The 14,364-nt window shown below is 37.1% G+C and overlaps 1 protein-coding gene across 1 annotated transcript in view; it reads right to left on the bottom strand.

Annotated features, from left to right (window-relative positions):
• Positions 1 to 2,358, bottom strand: part of OLFM3 (olfactomedin 3) — a 24,000-nt gene extending 21,642 nt beyond the window's left edge. The window contains exon 1 of the mRNA XM_010188636.1: positions 2,230 to 2,358. Within this exon, the coding sequence (XP_010186938.1) occupies positions 2,230 to 2,358 (129 nt within the window). The remainder of the gene's footprint in view (positions 1 to 2,229) is intronic.
• Positions 2,359 to 14,364: the final 12,006 nt, after the last annotated feature.

Genomic DNA, 14,364 nt, shown 5'->3' with positions numbered 1-14,364 from the left:
GGGAAAGAGCCAGAAGGCATCAAAACCTTACAGAAGCTACTGAATCTACTCTTCAAATGCAGGCTTACTGCTGACAGGGCTTAGTAAACAAACAAGAATAACAAGAGGTGAACAGCAATGATAATAAATTATGCTCGTTATTGAAAATCTGGGGAAAACAGAGGAACCCCTACACAGACCAATATTAATCACTGCCTTGGCAGGCTGCTGTGCTACAAACTCACTTCACATGCCTTCAAAAGATTCATTTTATCACTTGCACTTTTATAGATTCTGATAAAGCTGTTATAGTTACGTCCATTGTTACTAGTGACAGGACAAGTGGTAATACGTATACTTAATATGGTTGCTTAAATATAAATGGTATTTTTCAGTTTACAGAGGCTCTTTCCCCAACCTCACCTCCTTGTGCAGTTCTTCCAGCTGAAGGGAGGAAAATTCCTTTTTTCCTGGTCCAACACACACAAATTATGAGCTGTGCATGTGCTAGGAGAGAGTGTCTGGAGAAGTGCATTTGCTGCACTGTTCATTGGACAAGCTGCCAGTGCTTAACTCTTGATGCCAGTTAAAAACCAGTCAGTGGTGACCTCGGTGTTACTGAGCACCTGGGGCATAAGACTGTCAGCCAACATCTGAAGTTTAGAGAAAGGTAGCAGTTTTGGGGTGCTTGTTTTTTGGAAAAAAAAATAAAAATTAATGATTATTTAATGATTATTTTTTTTCCACATGACAGATGTTGCCAAGCTCAGATAGCCAGGTTTTTATGCTTGTTTCCCCAGCTCTACTGGCACTCCTGCTACCCCTCTTGAAACACATAATATGCATGTAACTCCAACTCCATGAGTGCAAAGAGCATTACTGAAATAGTACTTAGGAGGTGTTTATATCAGTAGTGCTCTGTTGTAGCCAAGGGAAGCATGACAGTTTACACTACTTGGAATCTGAACATGTTAATATATATAAACACTCATATGTGTGTGTATGAATAGGTATGTGTATATATATACTTTATACATACATGTGTGTGTGTTATAATAACTAGTGTGCATCTCTTAGTTACTCAGTTGCAACTTTAAACTTGGATTTAAATGTGATAGGGAACTCTATTACTTGTAATGTCCGAACTAGCGATATAGACTGTAGTTCAGGGAGCACAAGTTACACTTAAGGAAAATAAAGTAGAGCTTTTCCTTGTTTTCTCACCTTCCTGCTGCTATAAAACACAACCGAATTCTTTCTTACGACATGATTTAGTTAACATTAAAGTAGTAATATTTAAAGACTAAATGCAGTGATTTTCTGCAGTACTGTTTTTCCTGCATGCATATATTCAATGAACTAAACATTGATTAGTATATGCATAATTTTTAGTTAAAACTAAAAAACTAAGTTCATAGTGAACTACTGTACAAATAGTTAAATCTACATTTTACATAACACGCCGTTATGTAAACATCTGATTGGAGTTACACAAAAAGATACAGAGAAGAGTGTCTTACTAAACCTTGAGGAAAATGGTGTTCTAGTTCAATTTATGAATACCAGTGTGGTGTTCCCTCTTGTCTAATGAAAGTATTACTTAATTTTTACCCTTCTCATGAGTAGTTAATCACAGCTTTTCTGTAGATCTTCATTAACAGAGGCTGCTGTATATGAGCATCAATGATACAAAGTGATAACAGTGCCATTTCTATTATTCCCAGCCTGTCTAAAATTCTGGTACCCAACCTCCTGGTATCAATTTTATTTTGTTTCTAACAGCTATTTATTTACTTAACTGTACTCCAATAAAGAAAAATAGGAAAGAATCAGACGCCTTGCATACTGTAGTGAATAGCTAATAGATAACATTATTCAGACAAGAAGAAACATACTGCCAGGTATTTTTATTCTTAATAATGCAGCACATTTTTCTGGAACAGTAAACATAGGAAAAAAGATCTAGACAAATGAAATGACACTGCTGTATTATTTTTAGCATTTCATGCTCAAGATAAAGGCATTTGTTCTGAAATATTTATGGATGCTATTTTAAAATCTTTCCTGTCATAGTAAGACCCCAACATGCTCAGGAATGTGCAGTTTTTATGAGAAGCATGCATTAAGTAATGATAGGAAGAGTATTAGCTTAAAAAGGAATTGAAAAAGAGGCAACAAACTAAAGATTTTGCTGGCACTTAAATACTACTTCAGCATTAAGATGGCTTGCAACACATCACAGCTACTTACTAGAGTATCTGAAGTGGTTATTCTGGTGGTATTTAGTCCTACCAGAGATGGGAGAGTTTGGGACATCCAGTTAGAGATCATTGCCATGGTACTAAGAACAGCACCAAGCTTCAGCAGTGGAGGGCTCATTGCTGTGGAGCTAATGAGTTTTCATAGTGAGTGATCATCATCCCAGCGCAGGCTGACAGGGAGAGGCGTGACTGCAGCACACAACAGCCACAGCATGAAAGGAGATCAAGCTGCCCAGATTTAATCATCCATTAAAGACACTCATAGCCTTATTTGCCCTCTGTCTTTCTGCTCTCGCTAACAAATGCTTTTGACTGTCTTATGCTGACCGCTAAATCAACACTCCTTTCTATGCCAGTAAGCATTGCTGTTTCCAGTGGGAGATGGCATGGGTGAATTACCTCTTCATAGCTGCTAGAGAGTCAATTAGCACTTAATTAGTTCAATCCTGGCAGAGTGGTATGTGTTCCTATCTGAAAGCCCAATCACAAACCCAAACAGAAATAACTCCCCACTCTCCATCTCTGCTTTGGTAGAAGTAAGCTCAGGTCTGTATCTAAATATGATACTGTTCTTGTTCTAGTGAATAGGGAAGGGGGAGAACCGTCAGCCTGCCCCTGAAAACACCAGAACCCTTTCTAAACCTTCCTTGACATGTTGATCTCACAGAAAATGCAAACATCAGTGACTTTATAATTTGCACAGCTTGTTATTAAGGTATTTGTTGCTCATAAAAGAATATTGAAGCAGTAAAGATTCACGCTTCTGTATTCCTCTTAGTTTACAAGGTTTTGTCCCAAGAGTTACTGCATTACACAGGGCTGGCAGACTCAGTATGTCTTTGTTGTCATTTGGATGGGAACAGAAGACAAATTGTGGGTTGCTCATGAAGCATTTTGAGGCTTCTTTTGGCTCTAATCTGCTTGTTAAATCTACTCTTCTCTAGTGCTGTAGAATGATCTTGAGGTTCAGTAGCAATTTATCTTTTTCATAAATTGAGCAAGCGTAGGAAAAAGAAACCAACCCAGAAAAAAAGTGTGTGGAAATCATTGTGCTGTTGAGGTAGTTTTACCTTTTTTAAATAAGAATTATTTTTAAAAGAAGAAATGCTGAGCTGAGGATTTCTAACAGCAGTTATTTCTTTTAGAGAGAACTTGCTTGAAAGTTTGCAGCAAGGTAGACTACTGGATTTTTCCCACAGGCAGTTTTGGACTTTGGTTTTGAATTTGCTTTCAAAAGGCTATATTTTTCTTAAGGAATTTTGGCAGTGTGTATGAAGGAAACCTGTAGTGAAACTGAAGGGATGTATTTTTATAGGAGTGTGTGGTCTGACTGCATTTATTAAAGTTATTAAACCCCTGCAAACGGTTTCTCAGATTCTCAGCGCTTGTGCGCCGAGTTCAGGCTAGACTTTTCCAACATTCATTCAGAATTATTTCAATAAATCTCTGCAGTTTAATGAAGACAGAGAAAGTGATTATTTAAAAAAGAGATTGAGACACACATCGAGAGCCATTAAATAAACTTATAAGAACTCTTCTAGCAATGGGATACAGAGAGAAATTCTGTCTATCCAAGTATTAAATGGGAGTATTTTCTGGGAGGTACACAGTAAGGTGAGCTGTGAAATGTTTCAAGTACTTAAAAAACCTAATTCACTGAAAAGGTGCATTTGAAAGCAGTGAAAGAAAATGAGCGTGCTTGCATACAGCTTCTGCACAGAAAAATAAGCTTTTTCCTAGTTTCTCTGTATATATAGAAATTGCAGCAAAAGAACTAAATATGAAAATGATAATCATTTAAATATAAAACATGTAGTTTTATTTACCTGTAGGATATTGAATGCACACACTTGTTTGCTTGCATTTTGGCTTATTTCACATATTTTGCCTAACTGATACCAAAACTCCTGGGACAAAATAATGCACAAGGGTTGTTTTCTGCAGGGAACTTGGATTACTTTCAAAATATGAACTGATAGTTGATAATGCTGATACCTGAATAAGAAAACATGGGGTTTTTTTTCTCCAATCCAAAAAAAGTATCCTAGTAAAAAAAATACTGCACCGGATCAGTCTCCTTGATCTATTTAGCTCCTTCCCCTAGCAATGGCCAGCAGTGAAATCTTAAGAGGGAGTGTAAGAAGAGAAAGAACATGTAGTAGTACTTTTCTTGGTGTAACCTTTCAGCATGGTACTTACTGGGTAAGAGGTTGTAACTTTCTGATCAACAGTCTTTCATTATGCTTTCTCCCATGAATTTCTCAAGTAACTCTGTAACTCATCTGTGCTTTTAGGAGACACAGCATCCTCTGCCATAGAGTTGCACAGTTAATTCTGTCTCGTGTGAAAAACATACTTACTAGAAGTCAGGATTAGACTGCAAATTTGAGAAGTGCTCTGTTCAATCCAAATCTGTAATTTTCCCTGGAGAAACTTTTTTTTGAAAATTATAACCGTCATCTGCTTCCAACAATTAGAATTGCTTTGAGTTATTTAATAGAAAAAACATTTCATTTGGATACTGCAAATACGGTAATTAAGCCCATGAAACAGCTCAGTTTTGAGAGATCTCGTAACACTGTTGATACCTTTTGAGATCCAGCGGTGGCTCTACTTTCTGTTGTTCTATTGATTCCAAAGGGATCAATAGGTGCATTTGGTTTCATAAATCAAATTTTGTAGTGGCATCTGTGCCTACCCTCTGGGGTGTTTTCTAGGACCTTGGCCTCCTGCTTGTCTGGAATAAGCAGCTGCTGCAATACACTGGTTCCAGCCGTGCATCTGGGTTTCCTTACTGTGAAAACCAGAGTGCAGGGACAGCTGATATGTGCAGGCTGGCATGGGCTTAGCGGTGGTACAGGGCTGTGTTGCTGGATCCAGAGCTTCAGAAGCACTCCTGCACTTCACAGTTTTGTTATGGTAGCTGTTTTACTCAGCATATTTGCTGTATCTCAGAAGATAAATTTAATAAAAGCTTAGATTGTGTGCTGGTGGCCATTACATCTATTTCTCTGAAAACAGAAACCCTGTGGCAAGACACCCTTGATATGGTGTCGTGAGACTGAGAGGTCAGTCAGGCATTAGCTCAGCGTGATGAAGGACATAGGCAAATGGAGGTGTCTGTCCTTTGAAGCAGAGTTTGTGTTGCTGTGGAGATAAGCTCAGAGTTGTCCACTGAACAGATGTGCATACTGAATTGTCCAGAATGGCATCAAGTCTGGCTTTTTGCTGAACTGTTGCACTTCACTGGCAATTCCTCAATTTCTCAAGTAACTCCATTGATTACTTCCAATATGGATTAGGTAACACTGGACAACATTGCATAATTTTCTAGCTTATCGAGTTCTTCTGTAGTACCTCAGCATCCTCTCTAGAACTAACACAAAAAAGATTGTCAGTCACCACTTCTATCACTTTTTTGTTCCTGTCTTTCAGAAGTTTAATAAGCACACGAATTCCCTCAGCTCCAAGACATTTCTTTATAGCAACGATAGATTTTTTTTTTTACCACATTGAGCTGCAGCTGTTAATATTTGGTTTTCTTCTTTTAAACATTTTCTGTTCCACAAAACCCTGTAATTGGTCCCCTCCTGACTGTTTTAACCTTGGACAAAGTACATTCAAAAGACAATAAAAAGCTTTTCTGAAGTCCAGATGAATAATTATAGCTGATTATCCTTAATCCAGTATATTGTCAGCTCCTGCAGAGAATGCTGTTTGGCTATGATTATTCCTAAGCGATGACATGCTGCTTGGTTCTTGTGATAGAGTATTCATTAACCTAGTTTAGAACTTTATTTTCTTCCAACTAGTTTACCTGCTAAAGAGAAAACCTGCTGATGTGTGATTCATGGTATTGCTGTTAGATAGCTCTTTAAAGAGTGTAGCAGGAGATAATCCTCTAGTACTTTTGGCTGGTTGTGTAATTTTAAATTACCATATAGTTGGTATCTGAATTCCCCATGGTGCTGAAGTTAGATTCCCTATAACTGCCCAAGGGCTTTAAAGCACATTTACACTGCAGTGTGGGATGATGGCAGGTTGTAGAGGTATGTGGGAGTCTGCTAACGCAGCCCTAGCCCAGTGACTGACATCAGCTTACGCTGCAGAGCTGCCAAACCACACTTCTAGGACTGCAAGTGTGTGGCAGCTGTGTCCTATACTGCTGCAAATTGAATGCTACACATGGGTTTCTCTACATAGGCTACACTTTTCCCCTAGAGAGGGACGTTACCTGTTCAGTGTAATGGCCAATATTCCGTGTGTCTAATATTCCTTGATGCCTGCACCCATTTGTCAAATAGTTGCTTTGGAGTAGTATTGCAAGAGAAGGCTCTGTGGGGATGGAGACACAGTCTCTGAAAAGGTTTCTTTCCTGAACAGTGGAAGTACTCACTGGAACTATATTTCATCTGTGTTCTTATCAGAACTGAAACAAACTCAAAAAAACCTCTCTGTTGAAGTAATTTTAGCTGTATTTTGCCATAAATATTTGTATAAATTAAAAAAATGGCAAGCAAACATAAATCCTGTTTTACTAGGATACTTTTCTTGGAACTGAGCAAAAAAAAATCTAAAACTACTTCATAGCAAGCAAATAGTAGATTTTTTTTTTGTGAGAAACCCATCTGAAATCACATATACAAATATCTTACCAGAAACCATGGAGTAACTGAGGAGATAATCTCATCTTGTTAGGCAGTCGAAACAAAACCTTATGGTCTGTCTTTCAGTTCAGCTCCCTGTATTTTGGTTTTGTTTTGTTTTGGCATTTTTAAAGTTGCAGTTTCACATTTCTAGTCTATGATAAACTGCTATGAAGTGGTTTTCTGAACAAGAGCTAGGAAGCAACAACTTTCTGGACATTATTCTTTACTATCCTGAAAGTTCTACTGGTATGATAACTTCCACTTTTCATAGCTTTGACTTCTCCTAAAGTCGGTCAAAGCTAAAATATTTATACAAAATGACTACAGATGCCATATTTTGATCTTATGTAAAAGTATGGGAATTTCTGTTGTTAGCAGAGTTACTGTATACCAGTTCTGCAATATTAATTTATTGTATTTTAAGTTACTAGGGATATTACAGGTATTATTAAGGTATTGTATGAATGCCCTCCATTTAGTTGGAGGCTTTTCTAGGCTCTGTTATTTACTTTCACTTCAACATCCTGTTACCTTTTGATATGGGTTAAATGAGACTACAGCCCAACATTACATCATCACCACTGAGGTAATATAATCTCTGTACTATAAAAAGTAAGTAACGTCAACATTAGGAATATCAACAAAGCAAATGTCCCGAGAGTCAGCAATATGTGAACACACACACACACATAAGTGCATGAAAAATGTCTCATTACCTGCTGGCTTGAGGAAAAGGAACAGTGATTTTAAGGAGGAGGAAATGGTGAAGTTCAGCAACAGTCTCTTAACTCTGATGTCAGGTTAATGTATGTGAAAAAAAAAAGTTACCTCATTCTCACTTATTTTTTAAAATTCAAAATCGTGTTCGTGGGTAAATGCTATAAAGGCTTTGCCTAAAACCTTGTATTTTATGCAGATAGAGATCAAAGTGATTGCGTACTCATGGCTCAGATGTCTTAAATAGCTTCCTTTGAAGCAGAGCAAAGTCAGGAATCTTAAATCTCAGTAAGTTTGTACTTTGACAGGCTAGATTTAGAAAGTAAGCTCATGCATAGAAGTCAAAGCTTCCCTTGTTATAGTGTTGTTGTTCTATAGTTTAGAGTTCTTTTTCTCCATGTGATATATTCTAGTGGTGCCTCAGTAGCACATTGATTTAAAAAATGTACGTCAGTACATTACTCATGTTCCTGAGCGTTATTTTTTATTCACATAAGGTTAATGCATGTATAAAGTAAAGTTCTCAGGATTTCAATAGTAATTAAAATTCATAGAGCTGCGGGTGGACTGAGCAAGTACATCTTTGCCCTTTCAGTTCAATTCCAGTTCTCTGAACTTAAAAGCACTGAGAAAACATTAGCTTCTTCATCTGACTCTGGTTTTGTTCAACAAAAACCCCTGGCTTTGCAGTGTTACTTGTGAGTAGTAATATCTACGCTCTTTGTAAGAACAGGTTGAATATATCCTTTCACCAGCAAACCTGTGCTTACACAATTACATTCTCCAGCCAGGCATCTCCACTGACAGTAAAAGTATTGAGCAAGGGATTTTTGAAGTTTGTTGTCCATTACATACTTCTATACCAATGCTGTTGAGGTGTCATTCTTTCTTAAGTGGTCTTAGCTATCTGCTTGTTCATTTTTCAGGCTTTGGGGAGCTTCCTTTGAATGAAGGAAGACATCATTTTTGGAGAGTGTTTTCATGGTTCCCCCCCCTCCCCCATTCTCTTGTTCTGCTGTTAGCAGTTCCCAAGTGTACAGAGTAACAAAGTAGTGTGTCTGCAACCGGCTTAGCTCACGATGAGAATTGCCTGAAACTAGAAGCATGCTGGGCAGTGTGCTTTGGGATAGTGTGCAGCTAATTGAAAATGCTGGGGCTAAAAAAGAAGTGGGCAGGGAAGGACTAACTGAAATGAAGCCAAAAACATCTTCAGTGGATTTCCTGCCTTTTTAATTTTCAATAACATTTATATCAGATACTCAGTAAAACCTCATAAGCTTTTCCCTCAAACGTGTAATACAATGATGGCTGTAATGGGAGAAAAAGAGTTTAGTGAAATCACCCTTCTCTGTTCTGTCCTGTTTGTTTCTCTGAGTGACAAAGGTTAATTATGCTTATTCAAAAAGCTTATTTTCTAAAATATAAAGAGATATCTGTTTAGTAGAGCATGACTAAAGATTGTGCAGAGAATACTTTTCCCCTCAACAGAGGCTGGGAATCTGCATGATTTTGGAGGATCCTGGGATCCCTCCTCTTGCTGTGAACATCCACAGAACGGCAGGGTGCAATGGATGGTCCTGGGTCTGGAATTGGTTGAGCATTGCACAGTACTGCAGTTTCGATGGTCTTTTAAAAACTGCAGAGATTGGATACAAGGATTTATGTCTAATTTCTCCTGGAGTAATCATGCTTAAGGTTTTTAACCATGTGTAATTTTGGGTTTTTTCCATCCTCAAAATACATATTGTTCTGTTGAGGGTCAGTGAGGCAGGTGAGCTTGCTTTCATTGAGGATAAATTTAAAAAAAACCTCGGTTATTCTAAGATGTCTAGAAGCTGAAATTCACCATGAAGTTAGACCTTATATAATCCTGGAGTAGAGCTTGAGCCATGAAACTCAGTGAATTTTATTGTCTTTTAATAAAGTAAGTGGTTTCAGCTGGCTATGATTGCAACTAGATGTCAGAAAACAGACATAAGATACTTAGAAGTCCATTTAGTCACTGTGAAAATGGCCAGTACAACCGAACCTTCCTCTGGTTAATGTATGCTTACAGCTTTTGGCAGTCAGTGGTTAAAGACCCCTAAACTGGAGGTTGCCTGTGTGCTGTTGCGTTTAATAGCCACTACACATTGACTTCTAAAAACCACCAAGATGTTAAACTATAAAAGTAAAAACTATTAACATGAAATTGGAAAAGAATGGATACATCTTAGTCAATTTGTCAAAGCACTGGTGGTGTTAAGTCAATTAAATAGCAATAAGAAAGCACTAACGTCCATCATTGTTAGTCTTGTAAATCAGTCTTAAATTTGTAACTAGAATAAAATGATTTAAAATTTATACCAAAAGAGATGGTTTGGCAGAAATAGAAAGATGCTGAGAAAAATATTGCAGAAGTCAAAAGTGGGAAGCTGAAGAAACTGCATTTCATGTACACTTTTTAATTGACCTTTTGCATTTGACAGACTAGCAAATTATTATTTATTTGCTTTCTTATGAATATAACACATAGTCAATCTGTCACAAATAAGGAGAAAACTGATTCCAGATGGAGCCCACCTCAGCCAGTGCTTAGGGAAATTGTCTTTTTTTGGGCCAGATGGGATGCCATAGGGCTGTGTGCAAGAATTAGGTGGGGTTTTTTTCTTTAATGTAACATATAATATGGGAAAAAAGGTGAAAATACATTCTCTAGCTTGAAAACAAGGTTGCTGGAGGGAAACGCCTGCTGCTTGTGTTCTTATTTCTCATAAGGTTTCTTGCAGTCAAAGGAGAAGGAAAGGGTCAGAGGAGCAAGGAAAGCAGAATTATTAATGCATGACTTTAGCAGTGCACAGTCAGTAACAACAAGAAAACTTGCCTAATAAACAGACAGTAATAGATAATTTTGAAGGTCTTGGTTTTGTCAACAGAAATAAAAACCAAGAAACCAATAATTAACTTGTTGCAGCTTCTCACCTACTTTAGACCGTTTAGGAAACAGACTTCTGCACATCTTAAATCTGATGCAAGGGATGACCACTTGAGGCTGAAGACTGTTAACAGTTTTCTAAATAGTTTCTCCATTGGGAGCTCTTTTTTTTTGTTGGGTTTTTCTTTGTTTGTTTTGGCTTTTGTAGTTGTTTTTTTGCTACCACATGCACATTTTACAGATAATGCAAGTCATTTCCTTAAGGGCATTTCAACAAATCCAGCTTGAATTTATACCACATTTTCCTGGAAGAATTTAAGTTAAGTTTTAAAATAAAGTACTTAATATTAGCTCTGGAGTAAGTTAATTAAATGACATTCACTCTGCAAATGTTTTTGCTCCTTTAGTCAAACAATCAAAATCAGTTTAAAGGCAAATCGTGCATGGCATGATTTGCACAATAAGTATATCACAACTCTTTTGGCTCAGATAGATTACCTTTGCTTGCATTGTTAAACTGCTCTAGGCTGTGAGGTTTTTGATTCACTCTTCAGTGTAGTGAGGATGCAGATGAGTTATTTCATGAGTTAAAGGGAAACTCAGTAGATAAATTTAGTGACATGCACATTTTTTCATCTGTGGTATGATGAATTAAAAATATTCAGATGAATTTGTAATATTAAACTTATCACTGGGACTTTGTTAAATGCCTTTGATACAGAAAAACCCCATTTTGGAATGCTTCCATTTAATCAATTGTTAATATGTTAAAGAGACAAGTCTCTAGCTTGCAAATGGCTTTTTGATCCACAGAAAGATTGTCAATCACGTCACTTTGCATAAATTCAATGGCTTATTAATAACGTGAATGGATATTTCGGGCTGAACAACAAGTTCTCATTTCAAAGGGTTTTGAATAAATACCAGCTTTAGACACTTTAATTTTTTTGAAAAACGGATAGAGACTTAAAAAGTACTCACTTCCTCGCTCAAAAGGGTACTGGATATAGCCATACTCTGAAAGCAATATAGCCTATGGGAATAATCTAGAGCCTGGGAAAACACACTGAAAAACCACACTTAACTGGAGACTTTCAAGCAATCTTGTTTTATCTTGGAAATTTATCTGAATGATTTGCTGCTGGCAGTCTTTCATGTTTATTTATTATTAAGATACATGTCTGTGCTGTACAGAAGTAGCTGTTTGCAGTTCTTATGTTTCTGATTCCTCAGAACTCATGGTTATGGTTTCTTAAGCAATATATATTGCTAATTTTCTGCCTTAGGAAACCATTTTCTCTATCAGTTGGTTGAATAAATGATATGATCTCTTCCTAAAAATTTTACATGGCTTATGTATGTATATGGATGTAGAAGACTCCCTTAATTTGTATTAGTTTTTTGTGCTACAGGTTGCTTTTTGGGTTTAGAACAATTGATTTCAGAAACTGATTCCCAGACCTAGATCTCTTTTCAGAAAAACTCTGTAATTTGGCTCCACATTTTCCATCTTTCCTTTCAGGGTCAAATATTTTCCTAGAAGTTGTAACTTAAGGGTACCTGTATCAAGAAATTGAGGGATCAAACTGTACACTTAGATTTGCTAAGGCCTAAGCCTTCCTAGTAGTTCCCTCAGGGAAGGATTATTTGCCTATAAATAAATTCTTAACTGTGCAGTATTTTTAGAACAGAGAGCAAAACACAAAGCAGTATCTCAAGCAGTGTTCCTTGATGACACTCATTCATGCTGTGCATTCCCAGATGATTGGAAAATGTCATGGCTATAAATCCTTTGAGCTGACCAGCAGTCCCAGAGACAAACAGGATATGTAGGATTTGTAAATATGTCTTTTGAAATGTAACAAGATATCATATATAAATGAGCTCATTTGTGTGATGCTATCCTTTCTCACTGTTGAGTAGTTAACTTGAAACATGCAGGAAATTAAATGGAGGTAAAGGCAAGGTCCAGGGAAACTGCTTCAAGTGGCTTAAAATAATAAGGCTAAGGTTGAATGTATAACGGTTACAAATACTCTCTAGATATAAACACCGTTTATTGTTTTTACTCTTCCTCTTTGCACTTTGGGCCTTGGAGGGCATTAGTGTTTAATTGAGAAGATGTTGTTCCTCTATTGCTGAAAGTGTACATTGTCATGGACTTGGCAAGGGTGCTAGACTCTAATGAAACCAGTATGGGAGTTAGGAGGTGCAAGAGATTCCCTACAAGAATGGTAAAATCTCTTGTTTTGCCTCAAAAGTGAGGTATTAGATGTCCAATGCATTAAGGAGGGAGCAAATTGAGTCTCTAGTGCAGCTTGCTTGGTAGTCAAAAGAATGTGATTATAATAGCTTTTTAGTGGGGTGGAAATATTCGATTTCCCCAAAGACAAATCTGGCTTAGCAATGCAGACTTTCTGACTTCATATTCAAATACATACTTCACAAGATGCCTCATTTCTCCTTATGTAATGAATTGGAAACAACATTGTTTCAGAGCATAAAATGCAAGTACTGCTCCATTAGACAAAACAATTCTCCAGGAACTTACCAAATAGAAAAAACTGCCCCTACAGTCTATGTGGGAAAAAATATAAAATTTTAAATATTATATGCCTGTGGAAAAGGTATTCAAACATATTACCATCACTGGCAGACTGGAGAAAATAGTGTGACTGAGATGACCATACAGACCCCTTAAAAATGAAATAGAAACTGAAAGGGCTGACAGTTGGGAGTATCAGTATCTCGGAAAAGAAAAGCACCCCTGAAGGAGAATGTGCTTTATCAGATGTTGAAAGACAGATGATAAATTCCATATTACTTAAAGTCGTTACTTATGCCAAAGGCATATGAACTGCAATGTAGCTGTAACATAGTACACTGTTTTATGCATTATGAATGTAACCATTAGGATAAAAGCCTTCCAGTGTTCTATACAGACAGTTATGTTACTGCACAAAGTCAGTCTTTAGTAATTATGAAGAATCCAAGGCAATTCACAGTCTACTTTCATACTGTAATTTAAGCCTTCTGGGTTGGGAAATAGTTGTCTGCAATCTACTGAAAAAGAAGAAAAAAGCAAAAATACTACATAGGCGAATACTTAAAAGATTAAACGAGAAAGTAGGGAAGAAGGAGGAAAATAGAATTATGCAAATAAAAATAACAGATTAAACCAGAACTAAATATATGCAGTAACAGAATAACCTGAGATTTAATGGATAATTCTCTCTCTTTTAGACTAGAGGCAGTGAAAAGAAACAAGAGAGGCAGTGGGTGTTTGGGCTTACAACAATCAGTCTGGAACATTATTAAGGAAAGCTGAATGAGGCAATGTTCTTTGTTCCTTATTCTATACTGACCCTTTTTAATAAGTTTTTTCCTCAGTCTAGTATGGTGTTCCTACTAGGTAATATGCTAACAATCTACCAAAAGAAAACTACGGTAGCTGAAAATGCAGCTCTTTCACATGGAGAATGAAATGAAAAGTAAGAACTGAGGCTGACATAGTTCAAGAAACAGACGCTTTCTGGTTTCTATTAGTATGGTTTGGGACTCTCTAGCTGTCCTGTGCTGGCTGAGAAAGGATGTCTCAGCATGAAGAGACCTCTGGGTTTTACAACTCTCTTGCTCATTGTCTTACAGGACCTCTGAGACAATCACTTGTTGGCATCAGAGGCTTCAGTCAGCTCTGATTTATGTTACGATGAGCAGGTTCTCCTCACAGCACCAGGACCACAGTACTGCAAGTGATTTATGACCATGTTAGCCTTTTTCCTCTGATCTTTTATTGGATACGTGTCAGTGGTTCCTGAAAAGTGAACTTGTAATTTTTAGGAAA

Source organism: Mesitornis unicolor, unplaced genomic scaffold (genome assembly GCF_000695765.1).
Source record: "Mesitornis unicolor isolate BGI_N332 unplaced genomic scaffold, ASM69576v1 scaffold1417, whole genome shotgun sequence".
NCBI classification, from domain to species: domain Eukaryota; kingdom Metazoa; phylum Chordata; class Aves; order Mesitornithiformes; family Mesitornithidae; genus Mesitornis; species Mesitornis unicolor.
Note: the sequence above shows the minus strand (reverse complement) of the source record. Positions and strands in the feature narration are given on the sequence as shown.